The sequence below is a fragment of the Capricornis sumatraensis genome, chromosome 2 (assembly GCF_032405125.1).
Source record: "Capricornis sumatraensis isolate serow.1 chromosome 2, serow.2, whole genome shotgun sequence".
NCBI classification, from domain to species: Eukaryota; Metazoa; Chordata; class Mammalia; order Artiodactyla; family Bovidae; genus Capricornis; species Capricornis sumatraensis.
This window is the reverse complement of record NC_091070.1, coordinates 22,248,564-22,271,033: the sequence shown is the minus strand read 5'-3', so window position 1 is coordinate 22,271,033 and position 22,470 is coordinate 22,248,564. Positions and strand designations below refer to the sequence as shown.

At 46.9% G+C, this 22,470-nt stretch overlaps 1 protein-coding gene across 8 annotated transcripts in view; it reads right to left on the bottom strand.

Annotated features, from left to right (window-relative positions):
- Window positions 1–22,470, bottom strand: part of ACTN1 (actinin alpha 1) — a 101,880-nt gene that overhangs the window by 27,603 nt on the left and 51,807 nt on the right. For all 8 annotated transcript variants that reach the window (XM_068964173.1, XM_068964174.1, XM_068964175.1 and 5 more), the window contains exons 2-6: window positions 20,920–21,034; window positions 16,563–16,682; window positions 3,305–3,391; window positions 1,378–1,465; window positions 786–864 (exon numbers count right to left, since the gene is read on the bottom strand). In XM_068964173.1, the coding sequence (XP_068820274.1) occupies window positions 786–864; window positions 1,378–1,465; window positions 3,305–3,391; window positions 16,563–16,682; window positions 20,920–21,034 (489 nt within the window). The remainder of the gene's footprint in view (window positions 1–785; window positions 865–1,377; window positions 1,466–3,304; window positions 3,392–16,562; window positions 16,683–20,919; window positions 21,035–22,470) is intronic.

Sequence of the window (22,470 nt, the reverse complement as noted above, 5' to 3'; positions counted from 1 at the left end):
GCTCCAGACCGTCTACTGGGGTGGGGTGTGGTGGGGAGGGCACCAAGGCTGGTCTCTCCCAGGACGCCTGCTCCATGAGGCCCCTCGTGCCAGGATGGGCTGAGAGGGAGGGTGGTGAGTCCAGTCAGAGTGTCCTGGACGGCCCTCTCCAAGGTCAGGCCAGTGTCCTTTAACCAGCCCGGACGCTAAGAACCGCCATGAAGCTGGACACACAGCTCCCGCCTCCCGGTCTGCTCCTCCGCACAGACGCAAGAAAGTCCCCCGGCAGCGTCACGCCAAACGCACGAATGAGATCAAGCGGCAACAAAACCCCCTCCAACATTCGGCCAGGAGGGAAAGCAGATCCCTGGCGGGGACCTGCCCAGGACTGTGCAGCTCGTCCCCAACAAGGCTGGGATACACGTCTCTAAGGACGTGCAGTATCTAAAATTATGAAAGTAATGCACGCACCTTGGGAAACCCAGAAAACCAGAACGGGGAAATGCCACTTAGGATCTCAGCACCCTAACAGAATTTCTGTGGCGCTTTTGATACCTTTCCTGGCAGGTTGGGCATGTTGGCAAGCACATACAAACTCAAGCAGCCCTGACGGAAGGTGCTTTCCTCTTACTTCCAGAGGGGCCGTCTCCTCGGCTAGTCCAAGAAGACTGACACGCTCTCACGCTGGGCTGTGGGCTCTCAGAGCAGGGGGCCCAGTCCCGCCCTTCCCCCACCCACCCCAGGGGCGGACCAGCTGGGTGGGAGCTGGCGGGGGACGGGCGGGAGGGTCAGGCGAGCACACGAACCTTCCGCAGCTTCCCGTAGTCGATCAGCTCGGGCCGGTGTCGGTGGATCAAGGCACAGAAGCCGAGGCCGTCCTTCCAGCTGCCCGGGGAGAGGTGGTGGGGGGTGGCCAGAGGGTGAGTGCGGCCAAGCACTCAGGGCAAAGTGCCAAGCAGGGGTCTCCTTTTTTTCCAGAAATGAACCCACAACCCCTCGGAGCAGGAGTTGGGAGAACACAGGGTGGGAAGGAACCTGCTTGCTGCCACAATCCCAGGCACCGGGTTAAGGCTCTATAGTGTTCGGTAAGTTGTCGTGTCCCACCCAAGCCCCCCACCAAGGTCTGGGGCCCTGGTCTGCTCTGTTTCAGAGCCCCGGGCTGGAACTCCCCAGACACTCTCCTGAGGGGGCTCCAAGAGCATCAACCCAGGATGTATCAGGCAGCAGCCGGGATGGAGCGGGCCTCGAAGGGTGACGCTCCCTTTCCAGAAAAGCGACTCTTTCCCCAGTGCTCTGTGTTCTGTTCCAGAGCAGAGACTGACCCAGCCCAGGGGGCCCAGGGGACCCTGGAGGAAGCAGCCTGGCTTCTGCAAGAGCCCCTCAGCCCCTGCCACGCACCTTATGTGGAAGTTCTGGATGTTGACGTTCTTGTAAGGGGCTGTCTTTCTCTGACACCACAAGAGAAGCCCTTCCTTCGCTGAAGTCTCTGTGGGGAAGGGGATGACGGGCAGAGAGGTCAGAGGCTGGCTTGGTGGAAGGAGGGTGTGGGCTCCCCAAGGACCCCTGTGACCACAGGGACAATGCTCTTTCACACGGGGGTCCACACAGAGACTCCGAGATTTCAACCCTGCTGCTACTAGGCCATCAAATCTATTTCCTGGACAAAGTCTGAGATGTTATTTGAGACACAGAGAAGTAAGCCAGGAATCATTTCAGAACTCGCCACCTGATACATTAAAATAATGAGAAAATGGCCTTTCAAACTTTCAGACTCTCTCCCCCTCACTCCCTTTTATGCAAAGAAATGGCAACAACACAAAATTAAGTCGGCAACCTCTGTCAGGCAGCCACTTTGGGGAGGAAGGGTTGATTGGTCTGTGAAATCTGAAATCCAGGACTCTTCAGACAGGGAGGGCCCGTGTGCCCTGTGGATTGCACACAGTCATGTAAGAAGAAAGCATTAGGACTCCTAGTCACATTTACTGTTCATCCAAAAAGAAAAAACAAGGTCTCCTCATATTTAACGCATGGATTGACACTGCTTCTGTGTAAAGCACACAGGTGTCAGTAAGTAAGGCAGGTATCCGAGGGGGTCCCAGAAGCTGCCGGCCCCGGAGGGCCACGAACCACACTGCCCCCATGTGTTCACATCTGTGAATAGCAGCTCATGGTACTCAGTGAAGTGGGTTTCAGCTCACAAAATGGACTTAAAAATGACGCTAAACAAGATAATATAGTAATTCAAGCACAAGAAAATGATAAAAAAAAATCTTCAAAGCTAATGCTTCCGCTTTTAGTTCAAGCTCTTTTCCGTTACAAGATAAAAACAACAATTTACTCAGAGCTGACAAGAAGTCTACCCAAAAGAATAAACTCATCAAGAAAGCTATTTGAAAACCAGATTTATATCTATTATCACTAACAAGAACCCTAAGCAACTACTGTGGGTATCTATTTAGTCACTTCAGCCCTAAATACCAGGTATCTATAAACCAAACTTCAGACTTTCACATTGCTGTATCACTAAGTGTCAAACCAAGATTCCCATAACAAAGCAATTTAATCCACACTGTTCTCATTAAAAATTAATTTCTAGGCCATTAAAATGAATTTTAAAAATACTTTAAAAATACCTCCATCTCATCTTTTAAAAATTTGGTTTGATGTGTTTGAAATAGCAATGGTGGTGGCGGTGGTGGTGGTTTAGGCACTAAGTCATGTTTGACTCTTGTGACCCCATGGACTGGACCCTGCCTGGCTCCGCTGTACTCAGGAATTTACCCAGGCAAGAATACCGGATTGGGTTGCTCTTTCCTCCTCCAGGATACAGACATACATGAATATAATTTACTGAAAAATAAATACACACCTATCAGACATAAAGGTCAAAAGCTGCGGGAGTGTGAAACCAAAAGTTTAGAGACCACAGCCCCAGACCATGGCGGCCCCTTGCAGACGTGCAAGGTGGCCACCAGGGGGTGCTATGGGAGCAAAGTGGAGGCCCTGTCTCATGGCTCTCTCCTGATTGCTATACCCCTACTCTGGGATTTAACAACCAAAGAGCAGTGGTTCCAATACACCTCCCCACAGCCATCTTGGGCTTTCTCAAAGTGAGGGGGCCAACGCAGCTATAGGGGCCGGCACGCCACCTTTTACTTGTCTGTAGACTAGGAGAGAGCAAGGACGCCATCGATGGGTAAGCAGCCCAGGATGCAGCTTGTGATGAAGGACCTCTTGCCCCATGGGTCAGGGAGGAAGGCGTGACGGTGAAGGCATGGGAGACGTGGACGCCTGGGGACAGCACGGAGCAGAGCAGAAGGCCTACCTTCCACGGAGATGTCCTGGATGGCAAAGCGGAGGATGATGGTCCAGATCATGCCCAGCGTCATTTTCACATTCCCATCCACGATTTCTACAGAAACAGCAGCAGGACACGTTAGGATGGGTCTCAGCAGGGACAAAGGACACGTTTCCTGAGTGCTCACGTCACTCTGTGCACCACTTAGGAAGTCAAAGGCCACACACTCCACTTCTAAAGGGAAGTCGAAAAGTCAGCACAATTACATGTTGCAGGTGCCACGAGGGAAGTCTATTTGGGGGTATCTTGGGGAACCAGGAGAGTGTGGTCAGTTCAACTGGGTACAACAGGAAAGGCAACAGAGAAGGGGACATCTTAAACCTGGGCAGTGTCCACAAGCCTAACAGAGAAGAAGGAAAGGACTTCTACGCCATCGCAAATGTCCTGGCACTTCCAGAGCAGAGGACCTCTGGGCAAGCACAGCTCTCAGAACAGCCATCCACCCAGCCGGGAAGTCAGTGCAGGCAACAGAAGTTAACCAACCTGACAAAGGTTTATAAACTGCTACCAGAAGGATCCACTAACTCACAAATCAAGTTCATGATGCCATATTTTTTCATAAAAACAAACAAACAAACAGCAGCTTCAAGACCAAAATTAAGAGATAATCCACTAAATTCAGTCTAAGCAGCACCTTCTACGTTTTTTAAAAAATGCTATAAATTCTATGAAGCTTTTTTTTTGTCCCAGGCTTAGAAGCAGGACATACAAAGATAAATAAGCCCTGTCTTTAAGGATCCTAAAAGATGTAGTCATTTACAGGCTTGGAGACTGAGCAGATAACGAACACAGACTCCTTACCTTTCCTGCTCCCAGGCCAGGAGACGGTAACCTGGCCCCGTGGTGAGCTACTCTCAGTTAAGACTCTCACATCAAAAGAATATCTCATTTTTCCCTCCTGACAACAGTAGATTTGGGGGACACCCAACAAGACTATGAGAAGAGACAATGTCCAAGGACCCCTGATCCCCTGAGCCAATGTCCACTTGGGTTTGCTTGCCACAAACTTTCTAAACAAAGAGTGGATTCCTGTAAGGAAATTAACCCTCATGTCTCACCCCTCCACAAAAGAGAGGGCGCAACTGCACGCTGCTCTGTGATGGGCACGGCGTAGGCGCTGGGCAGTGAAGCCCAGCCCACAGCCACCGCAGGGGCCGCGTGGGGGTAACGCTGCTGAGCCTGCACCAGGGTTCTCAGCAAAGGAAGACCAGTGGCCACTTTGGGCATGGGACAGGATGTGATTCTTCCTGCTGAGAGGGGGGCCCAGAACTCTAGGCATCAGCAGAGCAGTGACCCAAGTCTGAGAAACTCGGTTAGAGAGACAGGGAGCTGCGGCAACATACAACCATCCTCCTCAACAACTAAGACAGCTGGCACACACTGCAGAGCGTGCTGAGGGGGAAGTGGAGTCAATCAGTCAAGAATCAGTTCCCAAAAGTTATTTGTTATTTCATTTTTTGGCCACATCTCATGGAACGCAGGATCTTAGTTCCCTGATCAGGCCTCCCTGCAGTGGAAGCATGAAGTCTTAACCCCAGGACCGCTGGGGAAGCCCCTCCTAAAGGTCTGCTATGTTTATTTTATTTTATTTTATTTTTTTGGCAATTCAATTCTTACATGATAGTATACATGATAGAATGCCATTCTCCAAAATCATCCCACCCTCTCCCTCTCCCTCTGAGTCCAAAAGTCCGTTATACACAGCTGTGTCTTTTTTCCTGTCTTGCATACAGGGTCGTCATTGCCATCTTTCTAAATTTCATATATATGTGTTAGTATACTGTATTGGTGTTTTTCTTTCTGGCTTACTTCACTCTGTATAATCGGCTCCAGTTTCATCCATCTCAACAGAACTGATTCAAATGTATTCTTTTTAATGGCTGAGTAATACTCCATTGTGTATATGTACCACAGCTTTCTTATCCATTCATCTGCTGATGGACATCTAGGTTGTTTCCATGTCCTGGCTATTATAAACAGCGCTGCGATGAACATTGGGGTACATGTGTCTCTTTCAATTCTGGTTTCCTCGGTGTGTATGCCCAGCAGTGGGATTGCTGGGTCATAAGGTAGTTCTATTTGCAATTTTTTAAGGAATCTCCACACTGTTCTCCATAGTGGCTGTACTAGTTTGCATTCCCACCAACAGTGTAGGAGGGTTCCCTTTTCTCCACACCCTCTCCAGCATTTATTGCTTGCAGATTTTTGGATCGCAGCCATTCTGACTGGTGTGAAGTGGTACCTCATTGTGGTTTTGATTTGCATTTCTCTGATAATGAGTGATGTTGAGCATCTTTTCATGTGTTTGTTAGCCATCTGTATGTCTTCTTTGGAGAAATGTCTATTTAGTTCTTTGGCCCATTTTTTGATTGGGTCGTTTATTTTTCTGGAATTGAGCTGCATAAGTTGCTTGTATATTTTTGAGATTAGTTGTTTGTCAGTTGCTTCATTTGCTATTATTTTCTCCCATTCAGAAGGCTGTCTTTTCACCTTGCTTATAGTTTCCTTTGTTGTGCAGAAGCTTTTAATTTTAATTAGATCCCATTTGTTTATTTTTGCTTTTATTTCCAGAATTCTGGGAGGTGGATCATAGAGGATCCTGCTGTGATGTATGTCTGAGAGTGTTTTGCCTATGTTCTCCTCTAGGAGTTTTATAGTTTCTGGTCTTACATTTAGATCTTTAATCCATTTTGAGTTTATTTTTGTGTGCGGTGTTAGAAAGTGATCTAGTTTCATTCTTTTACAAGTGGTTGACCAGTTTTCCCAGCACCACTTGTTAAAGAGATTGTCTTTACTCCATTGTATATTCTTGCCTCCTTTGTCAAAGATAAGGTGTCCATATGTGTGTGGATTTATCTCTGGGCTTTCTATTTTGTTCCATTGATCTATGTGTCTGTCTTTATGCCAGTACCATACTGTTTTGATGACTGTGGCTTTGTAGTATAGCCTGAAGTCAGGCAAGTTGATTCCTCCAGTTCCATTCTTCTTTCTCAAGATTGCTTTGGCAATTCGAGGTTTTTTGTATTTCCATACAAATCTTGAAATTATTTGTTCTAGTTCTGTGAAAAATATGGCTGGTAGCTTGATAGGGATTGCATTGAATTTGTAAATTGCTTTGGGTAGTATACTCATTTTCACTATATTGATTCTTCCAATCCATGAGCATGGTATATTTCTCCATCTATTAGTGTCCTCTTTGATTTCTTTCATCAGTGTTTTATAGTTTTCTATATATAGGTCTTTAGTTTCTTTGGGTAGATATATTCCTAAGTATTTTATTCTTTTCATTGCAATGGTGAATGGAATTGTTTCCTTAATTTCTTTTTCTACTTTCTCATTATTAGTGTATAGGAATGCAAGGGATTTCTGTGTGTTGATTTTATATCCTGCAACTTTACTATATTCATTGATGAGCTCTAGTAATTTTCTGGTGGAGTCTTTAGGGTTTTCCATGTAGAGGATCATGTCGTCTGCAAACAGTGAGAGTTTTACTTCTTCTTTTCCAATTTGGATTCCTTTGATTTCTTTTTCTGCTCTGATTGCTGTGGCCAAAACTTCCAGAACTATGTTGAATAGTAGCGGTGAAAGTGGACACCCTTGTCTTGTTCCTGACTTTAGGGGAAATGCTTTCAATTTTTCACCATTGAGGATAATGTTTGCTGTGGGTTTGTCATATATAGCTTTTATTATGTTGAGGTATGTTCCTTCTATTCCTGCTTTCTGGAGAGTTTTTATCATAAATGGATGTTGAATTTTGTCAAAGGCCTTCTCTGCATCTATTGAGATAATCATATGGTTTTTATTTTTCAATTTGTTAATGTGGTGAATTACATTGATTGATTTGCGGATATTGAAGAATCCTTGCATCCCTGGGATAAAGCCCACTTGGTCATGGTGTATGATCTTTTTAATGTGTTGTTGGATTCTGATTGCTAGAATTTTGTTGAGGATTTTTGCATCTATGTTCATCAGTGATATTGGCCTGTAGTTTTCTTTTTTTGTGACATCTTTGTCAGGTTTTGGTATTAGGGTGATGGTGGCCTCATAGAATGAGTTTGGAAGTTTACCTTCCTCTGCAATTTTCTGGAAGAGTTTGAGTAGGATAGGTGTTAGCTCTTCTCGAAATTTTTGGTAGAATTCAGCTGTGAAGCCGTCTGGACCTGGGCTTTTGTTTGCTGGAAGATTTCTGATTACAGTTTCAATTTCCGTGCTTGTGATGGGTCTGTTAAGATTTTCTATTTCTTCCTGGTTCAGTTTTGGAAAATTGTACTTTTCTAAGAATTTGTCCATTTCTTCCACGTTGTCCATTTTATTGGCATACAACTGCTGATAGTAGTCTCTTATGATCCTTTGTATTTCTGTGTTGTCTGTTGTGATCTCTCCATTTTCATTTCTAATTTTATTGATTTGATTTTTCTCTCTTTGCTTCTTGATGAGTCTGGCTAGTGGTTTGTCAATTTTATTTATCCTTTCAAAGAACCAGCTTTTGGCTTTGTTGATTTTTGCTATGGTCTCTTTTGTTTCTTTAGCATTTATTTCTGCCCTAATTTTTAAGATTTCTTTCCTTCTACTAACTCTGGGGTTCTCCAATTCTTCCTTTTCTAGTTGCTTTAGTTGTAGAGTTAGGTTATTTATTTGACTTTTTTCTTGTTTCTTGAGGTATTCCTGTATTGCTATGAACTTTCCTCTTAGCACTGCTTTTATAGTGTCCCACAGGTTTTGGGTTGTTGTGTTTTCATTTTCATTAGTTTCTATGCATATTTTGATTTCTTTTTTGATTTCTTCTGTGATTTGTTGGTTATTCAGAAGTGTGTTGTTCAACCTCCATATGTTGGAATTTTTAGTAGTTTTTCTCCTGTAATTGAGATCTAATCTTAATGCATTATGGTCAGAAAAGATGCTTGGAATGATTTCGATTTTTTTGAATTTATCAAGTTTAGATTTGTGGCCCAGGATGTGATCTATCCTGGAGAAGGTTCCATGAGCACTTGAAAAAAAGGTGAAATTCGTTGTTTTGGGGTGAAATGTCCTATAGATATCAATTAGGTCTAACTGATCTAATGTATCATTTAAAGTTTGCGTTTCTTTGTTAATTTTCTGTTTAGTTGATCTGTCCATAGGTGTGAGTGGGGTATTAAAGTCTCCCACTATTATTGTGTTATTGTTGATTTCCCCTTTCATACTTGTTAGCATTTGTCTTACATATTGCGGTGCTCCTATATTGGGTGCATATATATTTATAATTGTTATATCTTCTTCTTGGATTGATCCTTTGATCATTATGTAGTGGCCTTCTTTGTCTCTTTTCACAGCCTTTGTTTTAAAGTCTATTTTATCGGATATGAGTATTGCCACTCCTGCTTTCTTTTGGTCTCTATTTGCGTGGTATATCTTTTTCCAGCCCTTCACTTTCAGTCTGTATGTGTCCCTTGTTTTGAGGTGGGTCTCTTGTAAGCAGCATATAGAGGGGTCTTGTTTTTGTATCCATTCGGCCAGTCTTTGCCTTTTGGTTGGGGCGTTCAACCCATTTACGTTTAAGGTAATTATTGATAAGTATGATCCAGTTACCATTTACTTTATTGTTTTGGGTTCGGGTTTATACACCCTTTTCGTGTTTCCTGTCTAGAGAATATCCTTTAGAATTTGTTGGAGAGCTGGTTTGGTGTTGCTGAATTCTCTCAGCTTTTGCTTGTCTGTAAAGCTTTTGATTTCTCCTTCATATTTGAATGAGATCCTTGCTGGGTACAGTAATCTGGGCTGTAGGTTATTGTCTTTCATCACTTTAAGTATGTCTTGCCATTCCCTCCTGGCCTGAAGAGTTTCTATTGAAAGATCAGCTGTTATCCTTATGGGAATCCCCTTGTGTGTTATATGTTGTTTTTCCCTTGCTGCTTTTAATATTTGTTCTTTGTGTTTGATCTTTGTTAATTTGATTAATATGTGTCTTGGGGTGTTTCGCCTTGGGTTTATCCTGTTTGGAACTCTCTGTGTTTCTTGGACTTGGGAGATTATTTCCTTCCCCATTTTAGGGAAGTTTTCAACTATTATCTCCTCAAAGATTTTCTCATGATCTTTCTTTCTGTCTTCTTCTTCTGGGACTCCTATAATTCGAATGTTGGAGCGTTTCATGTTGTCCTGGAGGTCTCTGAGATTGTCCTCATTTCTTTTAATTCGTTTTTCTTGTTTCCTCTCTGAATCATTTATTTCTACCATTCTATCTTCTATTTCACTAATCCTATCTTCTGCCTCCGTTATTCTACTATTTGTTGCCTCCAGAGTGTTTCTGATCTCATTTATTGCGTTATTCATTATATTTTGACTCTTTTTTATTTCTTCTAGGTCCTTGTTAAACCTTTCTTGCATCTTCTCAATCCTTGTCTCTAGGCTATTTATCTGTGATTCCATTTTGATTTCAAGATTTTGGATCATTTTCACTATCAATATTCGGAATTCCTTCTCAGGTAGATTCCCTACTTCTTCCTCTTTGGTTTGGTTTGGTGGGCAACTCTCCTGTTCCTTTACCTGCTGAGTATTCCTCTGTCTCTTCATCTTGGTTATATTGCTGCGTTTGGGGTGGCCTTTTTATATTCTGGTAATTTGTGGAGTTCCCTTTATTATGGAGCTTCCGCACTGTGGGTGGGGTTCTATCAGTGGCTTGTCAAGGTTTCCTGGTTAGGGAGGCTTGTGTTGGAGTTCTGGTGGGTGTAGCTGGGTTTCTTCTCTCTGGAGTGCAGTGGAGTGACCAGTAATGGGTTATGAGACATCAAAGGTTTTGGAATAATTTTGAGCTGCCTATATATTGAAGCTCAGGGGAGTGTTCCTGTGTTGCTGGAGAATTTGAGCGGTATGTCTTGTTTTGGAACTTGTTGGCCCTTGGGTGGAGCTTGGTTTCAGTGTAGGTATGAAGGCATTTGATGAGCTCCTATTGCTTAATGTTCCGTGAATTCAAGAGTTCTCTAATGTTTTCAGGCTTTGGATTTAAGCCTCCTGCTTCTGGTCTTCAGTTTTATTTTTACAGTAGCCTCTAGACTTCTCCATCTATACAGTACCGATGATAAAACATCTAGGTTAAAGACGAAAAGTTTCTCCGCATTGAGGGACGCTCATAGAGGTTCACATATGGTCCAGCAATTGCATCCCTGGCTGTTTACTCCAGGAAAATGAACACAGGGTAACAGGATCTGAGTATAGTCTGCAGGAGTACAAAGATATTCAAGTTCTCTGCTATGTTTAAAATGCTCTTTCACTTGTGACTCCCAACAGTTTTGCATCTGTAACATTCAAAGTGCTTATATAAATTGGTAAGATAAAAAAGTCTAAATTCATAATACAGGAGTTGGCAAAAACATGAACAGACACTTTACAAACAACCAACTTACAAGAATGTCAAGCTCACTTGTAATCAGAGATATACCGTTTTCCCAGCCATTAAACAAACAAAATTAAAAACAAGCAAATACACATGATGATGGTGACGACGGCATCAATCTAAGGATAGAGAGCCGTGTGGCTATCACCCTGTGGCTAGAAGTATAAATTCGTTTTAAAGAAACACCTTTTGGGGAAATAATTTGTCAACAGGGAGCAATGCATCTTGAAGTTGCTCAACTTTTTGAGAGTAAAATTCTCTCTCTAGCCCCAGTCAGCCAGTTGGTGTAACGTGTAGAGTAAGGCTGCTGGATAAAGGCACTTGCTGCCAGGTTACTTATCATGACCCCACCCTGGAAATCCTATGTACAAAATACAAGGCGTGACCAAGTAAACCCCAGACCCTGTCACTCCCTCTGCTCAAAACACCCAAGGCTTCCCACCCCACTCAAACGCAGCGGTTGGTGGGGCCTCTGGGACCCCGTCCCCCTACCCCTGAAGTCACACGGCCTCCCTGTTGCTCCCCTCTCCCGGGATATCCCTCACCTCCCTCCTGCCTCCACTCACCCTTCATCTTCTCACAAAGCCCTTCCTGGATCTCCCTCTTTACTCTCCTGCAACTGATACATGTATTTTCTTTCTCCCTCTTCTAGAACATAAGCTCCCTGAGGACAGAGATGTTTTCTGTTTTACAGCACTGCTGAGAGCCCAGCACTGTGCCTGGCACAGAAAAAGCCCTCCATCAACATCTGCTAAACGAGCGAATGAATGGAGGACACTAACCACAGGTGCGTGAGTGGGCAGAGAACACGGCAGCGTTCAGGCTCCTCCAGGACTGGACGCAGACATGGAACAGAGCACACTTGTGCTCAACAAACAGATAATTAGCACAGCCATTAAAAATCATAATTACAATTTTTTGATGATTTGGAAAAAATCTTTGTAATTACGGAAGAAGACAAAAATCAGGTATTAAATTTTATGGACACCAGCTCAAATCAAGGAGAAATTTTTTTCAACATCAAGAAAAACTCCAGGTGGTAATGCCTTTTTAGGAGTCAAGGCTGCAATGCTAGTAACCTCTTGACCTGGGGGATGGAGGGGTGTGTGTGTACCCACCCACCTCCATTTGTTGTTCAGTTGCTCAGTCGTGTCCAGCTTTTTGTGACCCCATGGACTGAAGCTCGCCAGGCTTCCCTGTCCTTCAGCATCTCCCAGAGCTTGCTCAAACTCATGTTCATTGAGTCAATGATGCCATCCAACCATCTCTTCCTCTGTCATCCCCTTCTCCTCCTGCCTTCAGTCTTTGCCAGCATAAAGGCTAAATAACCCAGCCTCCTGCTGGCCTTGAGCTCAGGGTCCTCCCAATACCAAGGAAGACAAGACAGCTTCCTCTCTGGGTCTTGCCATCTTACTTCTCTTCTCTTCCAGAAACACCGAACCCCTGGGGAGTTTGCTTACTGAATTCTTAACTCCTACCAAGGAAGCAATTACATGCCAGAAAACAGAGGAGCCGAGTACAGGCAAGGAGAGCGATTTGTTTTCATCCCCGTGTCCACCTAAGCCCCCCTGACCTTCAAAAACCCTCCCCAGAATGGATCCCTTCACTAGGCAGTTCTATATTTGGAGTAAGTTTGTCCATCTCACAGGTATCTTTATGGTCTGATACACTGAGTCCAAAAGGAGGGTGCCACGGCTGTAACCGGGCCCCTGGGGGGAAAGCCACGATGACAGATTAACAAACGTCTGCTGCGGGTGTGGGAAGATGCCATTCGTAGACCACAGCTACCTAAGAAGCTGTTCATATCCTGCTTTTACTCAGAACCTGCCTCTCTCTTGGCCCTACTCCAGGCAGGCAGTATTCAGACAGTGGAATCAATGATGCTGAAGAAACTCCATGTGGTAGAAAACCAGACCCTCCACCCTGGGGGGGTCACCACTGCCCAGACCAATGGCCACCATCCAACCTAAGGACAGATGCTAAATCATCAAGCCCACTCCCAGGCTCTGGCACCCAAAGCTATCAGGTGTTCCCTGCCTCTAGATTTTAAGATGAAAATTCCTTCTCAGGTGCTCTCATCTGGTTAAATCCCAACCACTCACCCAGGTCAAGTCTCAATCCCATGAAGTCTAGACATTCTAGAATCAAGTATTACACAAGAAATGCATCTATTCTAACTTCTCGTGTGGCATGGATGCGCCTTGCCTCCGACCTCCACATGAACATCTTTGGTGTCAGGGAACCGATGCCTTTCCCAGAGCACCCACGCCATCCCCTAAGGTTCTGTGTGTTTTCCACAGTTGGGCTGCCCACAGGATCTCCCTTTCAGGCCTGGTGCCTCCTAACAGGGTCAGCCGGCGTCAAGACCTTGTCCAGCTGATCATCCTTCAAAGGTCTGGGGTCTTTCATCACTGGGGCCCAAATCTGGTCCCCAAGGCTCCCCTGCCAGGATAAATGGCAACGTCTCCTCCCACCCCAACCCCAGGCGAGCTCCTTCTAGGCGATCCATTCCACTGCCTTTGATCGTCTACAGCAGCAAACTTCATTTCATTAAAATAAACAAAACCCTTTCTGGGCCTCGTCCAGTTTCCTGGCTCAGCAGCGTGGTGGTCCTGGCATGATCTTGGTGCTCGACCTCTTTTTTTTTAAATTGCAGTATAGTTGATTTACAATGTGTTAATTTCAGGTGTACAGCAAAGCAATTCAGTTATACATATAGACATTCATTCTTTTCCAGATTCTTTTCCCATATAGGTTATTATTAATGCATTGGCTTAAACTGGGAGAGAGGATTCAAAGAGGGAAGCCCTCGCCTAAAGGTAGCAGGAAGGCTTGGAATGTCTCATTTTAAAGGCAGTTTTAGAAATCTTTCAAGAAGCAAGGTCTGTGTCAAGGGAACTAGAAAACTCCAGCCAGCTAGGTTAAGTGACCTCCTGGGAGAACAGAGGTGGTGGTTAGAGTTTATGCCCCTGTCTGGCTGTGCTCCTTACCCCTCTGTTGAGACCACACAGCTAGTGTGACCCACCACTTCACAGCTGAGGAAAATCAGACATGAAGGTTCTGTCCTGAACCCCTGCAGAGAGGCAGCAGTGCCCTGGTGATTGGAGAGGTTTAGACCTCAGCTCTAGAGTCCAAACCCCCGGGGTTTAATCTGTGTTCTGCCAAATGGAAGCCATCTGGCCCAGAGCCTGTGGTCAACACACTACACACTTCCATTCTAGCAACTCCTCTGAGCCTTCGCTTCCTTGACTGTAAAATATGGCTGGTGATACAAGCCTGTTAAAGCATTCTGTCCTGTCTGGCCAGCCGCAGATCTGGACCTCAGCATGTGCTACTGTTGCCCATCTTCTTTCTTCCTCCCCTTTGGTATTCAGTGACACACACACACACAGCCACACACACACACACAGAGACACACACACGGGCTTCCCTGGTGGTTCAGATGGTAAAGAATCTGCCTGCAATGCAGCGACTAACACTACTACCATATATACGTGTGTGTGTGCGTGTGTGTGCGCGTGCACACACACTAAGTCGCTTCAGTTGTGTCTGACTCTTTGCGACCCCATGGACTGTAACCCACCAGGCTCCTCTGTCCATGGGATTCTCCAGGTAAGGATCCTGGAGTGGGAAGCCATTCCCCCTTCTCCAGAGGATCTTCCAGACCCAGGGATCAAACCCAGGCTTTTCTGTCCCCTGCACTGGCAGGTGGGTTCTTTACCACTAGCACCACCTGGGACTCTCTCTCCCTATATATATATTATGGTAGTTATTACATTCTCCTTTATAAAAATCTGGATTTCTGGCTTCTTTTGAAAATATCAGAACATCTGGCAACACTGGATATGTATTCTCACTCAGCAAAAATTGGTTAGATCTACACAGCAGCTGCCCCGCTTAGAAGAACGTGTTTTTCCCACTTCTCCCCACTCCCCACTCATCCCTACTGTCACCCACCTCACACATCTGGCCCACCTCACACATCCTCTACCTCCCTGCCCCAGGAGCATCTGAGCTTGTAGCAGACCAGCAGAGTGGTCATTTCTTTGGCTTCCCATCCCTGCTTAGCTGAAACTTTTTCTGCCAAGTCTTGATTCCTCCCTAAGAGAACAAACAATTCTTTTCTTCTTTGGTACCCTGCTGTACACGAGGCCGTCAAACATTTACTGAGCACTGACTGTGCAGCATGCCGCTGGGAGCTGAGGCCACAAGGACGCAGGAGACAGGAGCTCTGCCTCACAGCTCAGGGGATGGGACCCGGAAGGCACCACCCACAATGACCCCAAGTGCTAGCCTGAGTCCCTGATAAGGCAAGGGTCAGCAAGCTTTTCCCGTAAAGGGCCTGATAGGAAATATTTTCAGCTTTGTGGGGATATGGTCTCTGACACAATTATTCAATTCTGCCTGCAGCAGGAAAGCAGCCAATAATATGTAAACAAATGGGTGTGCCCGTGTTCCAATATTTACAAAAGCCTGGGTCAGCCAGGTTTGACCCGACGGACTGTAGTTTGCCAGCCCCTGTGCTCAAGTTTCTCAGTTTGATTTTGCTACATCAAATCCCTCAATTTTCAGAAGAAAGAAGAGGACTTTCAGATCATCAACCAGAGAAAAAGATCAGCTGCTATGGATTTACTGGAACAATACCCTGCACCCTCTGTAAGGAAAGGCCACCCTCTGGGGCATTTCTCTAGTGTCACTCTGACCTGGATTTGAGTTCCGGCTTTACCACTTGCTGAAGATGGGACTTTGGACAAGTTAATCTTCATTAGGCACATGTTTCCTTTTTGTAAAATGGGGATAACAATTCGAGCCATCTCATAGGGCTATGGCGAGGATGAAATGAGATCACTGGTACAAAGGGGTTTAGCACAGTGCCTGCTGCAGAACAGGTGATCAGTAATCACAGTCAAGGTTATATCTACAGTGAATGAATGGAGACTGTATACTACTCACCTTTTAATCTCTGGCACCACAGAGGTGCCCAATCCATTGATGAATCCATGGGACACAGTCCTCATGGGGCCTGGTTATGGTACTTTATTCTAATCACCTTGACCCTCTCCAAGTCCTTCAGAACCGCACACAAGAAACTGTGCCACCTGCTTCTAACCATTAAGAACATGCTAATAATGGTTTAAACTGAACTTTAAACAATTTTTAAAGATTGAAGTATAGCTGATTTACCATCTGGTGTTAGTTTCAGGTATATAAACAAATTTTTTTTTAACTAAAAGGGAAAAAATTCAAGAAGCTGCTCTGCAGGGAAATGTTATCAAGAATATTCCTGGGACTTCCCTGGCAGTCCAGCAGTTAAGACTTTATGCTTCCAGTGCAGGGGACATGGGTTTGATCCCTGGTCCGGGAACTAAGATCCCTCATGTCTTGCAGTGTGGCCAAAAAAAAAAAAGTTCCTAAAGTCTTCTGGACAGCCATCCTGCAGGGGCTCCCTATACGCACCGATGTCCACACACTCTCCCCAGACTGCAGAACTCTGTGCTCAGGACAGGGGAGCACAGCCAGGCCTGCAGAAGGGGGAGGTGGCATTTCACACACACAGATCCCACGGATCCCACAGCGCTATGATTCAGCAGGACGTGGGGGGTGAGAGGGGGTGGGGGGGTTGAGGTCACGGTCACCAAGGTACAGAGACTAGACAGAAAGTGATGTTTTTACATGAAGGATGCACTGGCTAGCCACGTGCTGGGAGCCCTACTTCCAAATGTGCCCATGGATGTGTGGGTCTAGGAGTCAGGCTAGAAAAGGCCAAGAGAACCAAGAGGTGGGGGCAGAAAATCCGGCTGGATGCAGAGGGGTGGGACGGGGGTAGGGGGCAGCCAGGGGGCAGGCCCTACTCACCTTCAGCTCCTATGGACACCAGCTTGACTCCCTTGCTGGCTATGAAGTCCAGGGCCTTGTTGACATTGGAGATCTTGTGCACCCTCATTTTGCCTCTCTCGGGCTTGGCCAGACGTTCACCTGAACAGACGGAGAGGGAGGAAAGGGAAGTGAAACACTGTTCCCCTACTTCTCAGCTCTAAACTGCTTCCGGCCACTCAACAAGTCTGTATTAAGCCCTGAGTATATGTCAAAGGACTTGGCTGTGTGCTAGGAATACAGGGGCGAACAAAGCAGCTTGCTGCCTTCATGGACTTACGGTCTGGGAGGAGAGACAGATCTTCAACATTCATCAACATACACAAATGAACAAAAAGCCAAAAAGGAGAAACACGCTTAAAACAAATGCTTTCAAAGAGACTGCAGAGGAGGAGGGCAGGTAGGAGGGTGAACGAGCTGTGAGGTGGGCAGGGGAGGCCTCTTCGTGGGAGGCCGGCAGACCCAGACTGCAGGGAACGGCGATCAAGGCAGAAGGAACAGCATCTGCAAAGGCCCTGAACTCCTAGCCTAGACTGCTTTGATCCAGAGAGTGTGTGCGTCACACTAGGGTATCTGGGGAAAGCTCCCTGTGTGTAGCCCACAGAGCCCCTCTCTCATTTGAGAACCACAGCTTGTGTCCATTTCTCAGCTCAGCTCCAAGTCAACCCTCCACCCTCACTCAGCGGCCGTTTCCCTGACCCCTGCTTCCCACACAGGAGCTTCTGCTGTTCAGAGTTTATGGTCAGAAGCTTCAGGGAAGCAGGGGTTGATGAGCTGGTTCTCCAAATACCTTGCTCAGAGCACAGGAAGGAGGTGTCCAAGGATCCCCTGAAGCCGCTTGAAATATGTATACGTGCAACGTGTGCCCAGACCTGGGGAAGGGGCGCACAGCTTTCAGTCTCTGAGAGGGCTGAGAACCACCATCCTTGAACTCAGGACCTTACACCCACCGCAGTCTCCAGCCCAGCCCAGGGGCACCCTCTCCACCCCACTTCTGAGCACATCGACAGCCTGACTGAGCGATCCCAAGGGGCATGGTGGCCCTGATGCTGGGCCATGCTCATCCTGTCAAGAGCAGCACTTCTCCAGGGAGCCCCCCTCGCCAGGGCCCCCCACCCGACTTCCAGAGGACAGACTTCCTGCTACAGATGTCACTTGGCCTGGCAGCACCCAGGGAAGCCCAGCTGGGTTTTTATTATTAAATCAAGACTTCCCACGTGTGGCTTTCCCAAGGCTGTAGCCACAGCCCACCCTCTCTGGGAAGGTACCCTACTGCCCCCTGGGCAGATGAGACGCCCCAGGGCTCCCTTCCAATAGGTGGGATGGAGGCAGTACCTTATGCGCCACCCCCCCCCCACCTCCCCCGCGAGGGCTGCTCCAACTAGAGCCCCAGCCTTTAGGTCCTGCTAAGCCTGAGTTCGCCAGCCTGACTGCCAGCTACATTCACTGGCTGGAACAGGACTCCTCCAAGACAAGGGAGGCAGCAAAGTCCTGGGACTTTGGTCCACACAAAATCACCTGGAGAACCTGCTGACTATAGGCGTCTGGCCCCCTTCCCCTTCCTCCTGAGTTTCTGACTTTGGAGGTCTGGGACCCCACATGTGGCTAAGTAGTCCTGCTGATTCTGCTGGGTGGTCCAGGGACCACACTCGGAGGACCTCTACAGGCGGGAGAGGTCCCCTTGCAGAGGGGGGTACTCACCCCTTCCTTTTCCTGTCATCCTAACCATCTCCAGAGACACTCAGGGAGGAGAAGGCATCGTCTCGATGACAGTCTCTCCCCACCCCAGGAAACAGAAGAGCCGCCTCACAGACGTGCACAGGCCTGTTCAGTGCAAGCATCTGGTAGGTATCCGGAAAGCCCAGCTGGGCGTTCGGTCACTCTAGTATTTGCTGAGCATCCCCTACCTGCCAAGTATATAGAGCTGAGCACCTGGGACATAGACGAGTTGGTCCCTGCCCTCCGGGGCCAGGTGTGCAGTGGGGAGAAAACACACGAGCCAAAAATGATCCTGCTATGTATGTGGGAAATGATGTGCTAGAGGGATCAACGGTGTGTTCCAGGAGCCCAGAGGAGGGCAGGCACTCAAAGCAGGAACAGAAAGGGTGGTGGTCAGGGAGGCCTTCCTGGAGGAGATGCCTAAACTGAGTTTTTAAAAAATGAAAAGGAACAATGCCAGATTTGCTTGAACTAAGAAATGTTGGAGGAAGAGGTAAGAAGGACATTCTAAAAGGCATTTAGAGTTCTGTAACAACCTGGAGGAGTGGGATGGGGTGGGAGATGGGAGGAAGGTTCAAGAGGGAGGGGACATATGTATTCATGTTGATGCTTGGCAGAAACCAACTCAATTCTGTAAAGCAATTCCCCTTCAATTTAAAAAATACATTTAAAACTTAAAAAAAATAAATAAAAGGCAGTTAGAGGAAAACATATGGCAGTTCCTGAAAAAATTCAACACAGAATTACCCTAGGATCCAACAATTCCACTTCTGGGTACATACCCAAGAGAACTGGAAGCAGAGGCTTACACAGTATCTGTATATCCATGTTCTTTGCAGTATTACTCACAATACCCACAATGTGGAAACGACTCAAGTGTGAATGACAGATGACTGAAGAAACAAAATGTGGAACATATGTACACAATGGAATATTGTCTGGTCTTAAAAAGGAAGGAGATTCTGGTACATGCTACTTTATGGAGGAACCATGAGCACCTTATGCTAAATGAAGTCAGTCAGTCAGTCACAAAAGGACAAATACTACAGGACTGCACTAATATGAGAAACCTAGAACAACCAAGTTCACAGAGATAGAAGGTAGAATGGTGGTGGGCAGGGGCTGGGGGGAGAAGGAGATGGCGGCAGGTTGGCATTTAATGATGTATGATGAAAAAGTCTGGAGATGAGTATTGGTGATGACGGCTGCACAACAATGTGAATGTACTCAGTGCCTTTGTGCACATTTAAAATTGGCCCCAACGAACACACACACCCTCTACCCTCACCTGCAGTGGAAATATTTTATAGCACTGAGGCGCAGAGAAGCCAGCCAGAGTTTGTGCAAAAGCACCAAAAACAGAGAGCAGGGAGACACACACGTGGGGAGGGCTGCATGTCTTCCTGTGGCAGAGAGTCTGAAGTCTGACACCTTTTTGGGGACAGCTGGTCAAAAACAAAGGATTTTTGCTTTGATTTAGCTCATGAAGGATTCTGCTAGCTATGTTAAAGAATGTGAGCTGCAGGTACAAAGCCCCAGGGAGGCACTGAAAAGTTTCAAGCAGGGAACAGTGCAACCTTATTTGGGCTATTAGATGGACTCTGGCTCTGTGTGGGTGATGGAGGCCAGTGAGAAGCGGGGAGCTGGGAGGAGGGGTCAAAGGCCTCTGGACATCATCTAGGTGAAAGCTGATGCAGGCACAGTATCTGCGTGGCAGAGGTCAAAGAAGGAGAACAGAAGAAGAAAACAGAATGAATGAAACTTAAATGCCAAAGGAAGAGCTGTCTAAGATTCCTGAACGAGGCTTAGAAGGACAAGACGGAGACTGCAGGAGGAGAGAGGTTTGCAAGGGCCAGGCGTGGTACGCAGTATTGAAGCCTGGGGCACAAACGGGTGGAGATGCCCACTGCGATTCAGGACTTAAGAGGAGGCTCCAAGGAGAAGGCTCGACTGACCCTAGTCTAGGACTCAGTGGCATCAAGAGAGAAGACAAAGTGAAGAAAGCAGCTAAGGTTGCCCAGTGCGTAAGCCAAGGCTAGAATCTCAAGGACCTCCAACCCTTAAGGGATGGTGGAGGAACGGTATTTATAAGAAAGTGGAGATAGGCATTGGAGAGAGGAGCTGTCCCTCCAGATATCTGGACATCTAAATCCCAAACAGGGGGCCGGATAAGGAACTAGGATCACCTTGATATAGGTGGACAGGCAGCAGAGGAGCCAGCGTTTGGAGACGGTCAGATGTGGTTGCTTTCCTGACCAAAGAATTCTAGCCTTGGAGAAGAGACCCCAGAGACCCACCTTCAGACTGCTCTTTATGCAAATAAGGATGCTGAGGCAGAAAGGCGGTGACTTGTCCAAGGACACACAGACGGTCAGCAGCAGAGCCAAGCCCGAACTCAGTCTCGGGGTCCAAAATCACATGCCATCTCCCACTTTTTCAAAAGCTCCAAAGCTAGCCCCAACCAAAGATGGAGCAGAAGCAGAGGTGTCGGGGCAGCATTCCCAAAGGGGCAGAGACCAGTGGGCAGTGTCTGATCCTAGGCCATGGTGACCCTGCCCGTCTGGCATCACCTTCGCCCTGGCACTGCCAAGACCACCTGAGATGACCACTGCCATCTCACCTGAGATGACCTCCAGCAGTAGCATCAGCTTCAGGCCGTCCCGGAAGTCCTCCTCGATGTTCTCGATCTGTGTTCCTGCCTTCCGGAGGTGGGAGTTGCACCATGCTGTAAACGTCTGCAGGAAGGAAAGAAGAGCAAGTGGTCAGGCTCTCCCACAAGCCGCAAGGTCTCTGAGGCTCTCACGAGCCTCACTGTGTCCCCAGGACCTGGCTGCCTCATGTCATTTTCCCGGCTGTTTTGTGCAAGATGCCGAGTGGGCTGGTGTTGTCATCCTTGTTGGTTAAGACATCTGACAGGGTCAAAGAGGGCAAGAAAGAGCCCTCAGCAGAGCCCATGAAACCTCTCAGCATCATTTCCCCACACAATCTCCTTCACCTCATCGCAGGGCAAGAGCTGAGGGGTTGCCCTGCAGGGCCAGCAGCATGGGTGGGCACAGTGGGATGGATAAAGCAGCATCCTCCTTTTAAAGTACACCCTCCTGACCTTCTTCCAAAACCATGATCCCCACCTACATTTAGAAGTGGTATGATTCTGTTCTTGGCAATTTACCTCTTAGATTTTAAGCTTAGTATCGATCTTGACAGTTACAAGGTGGAGTATCCCAGAGGTAAAACATTAAGCCTCATTAACACCTTAGGGTAAATAAATTTATTAAATCCTTGCCCACTTGGCAGCTAGCTAATGAAGAGCATTAATCAGGTTTACTGGGGACAGAATTCAGAGGAATAGTGTCTGGATAAGGAGAGAGAAAGGTAAGTACCCCATGGTGTATGTGTGTATCCTGGAGGTGGGAGGTGGAGGCACCTTAAACTGCAAAAGTATGAGCAAGAATTTTTAAAAGGGACTGTAAGGAGACTAAATGAAAGATCATCACCACTGTAATTTTCTAATCTGCGGGGAGAGAACAGCAACCTTGAAGCTTCTGTCTTAAGCAGATGACCAGGCAGGTCATCAACCAAGCTGTCCCAGGCCAAAAGCACCTCCCAGTGGCTCACTCAAGGAAGAGGGTGGCTCAACAAACACGAGAAATAAAAAGTGTGCGCTTCAGTTCCACTCGCCCATCCAAACGAAACCCGGGCAAGTGCCTCTCCCCAGCTCACAAACAGAGAAGAGCTTTCCTGCTTTACATCCAAACTATTCTTTGGTAACTCAAGACTTCTCTGCACCAAATGGTACTCTCAGTTACACAGGGGCTCAAGAGCCACCATTCAGTCACCCCCAGCAGGGCCAGCCAGGTCTCTCCCCACCCACGCTGCCAAGTGGCAATGGTGAGAGTGAGCTATTCATCAAAACAGCAGCATCCACGCTAGAAATACTCCTCTTTGGAAAGATCACCAGACTCATGACCCCCACCACCACTTCCTCTTGCCCTGGGGAACTCCAAAGTGAAGTGGCGAAAATGGGCAGGAAGAGGATGCCACACCAGTGAGGACTGGGGAGAACAAACAGCTGAGCAGGTTTATAAGCAAGAGTTGAAGAGCCTGGAGCAAGAAGCGGAGACAGCAGTCACACAAGGAGGGGAAAGAAGGCTGTGTTATGCATTCCCCCAAC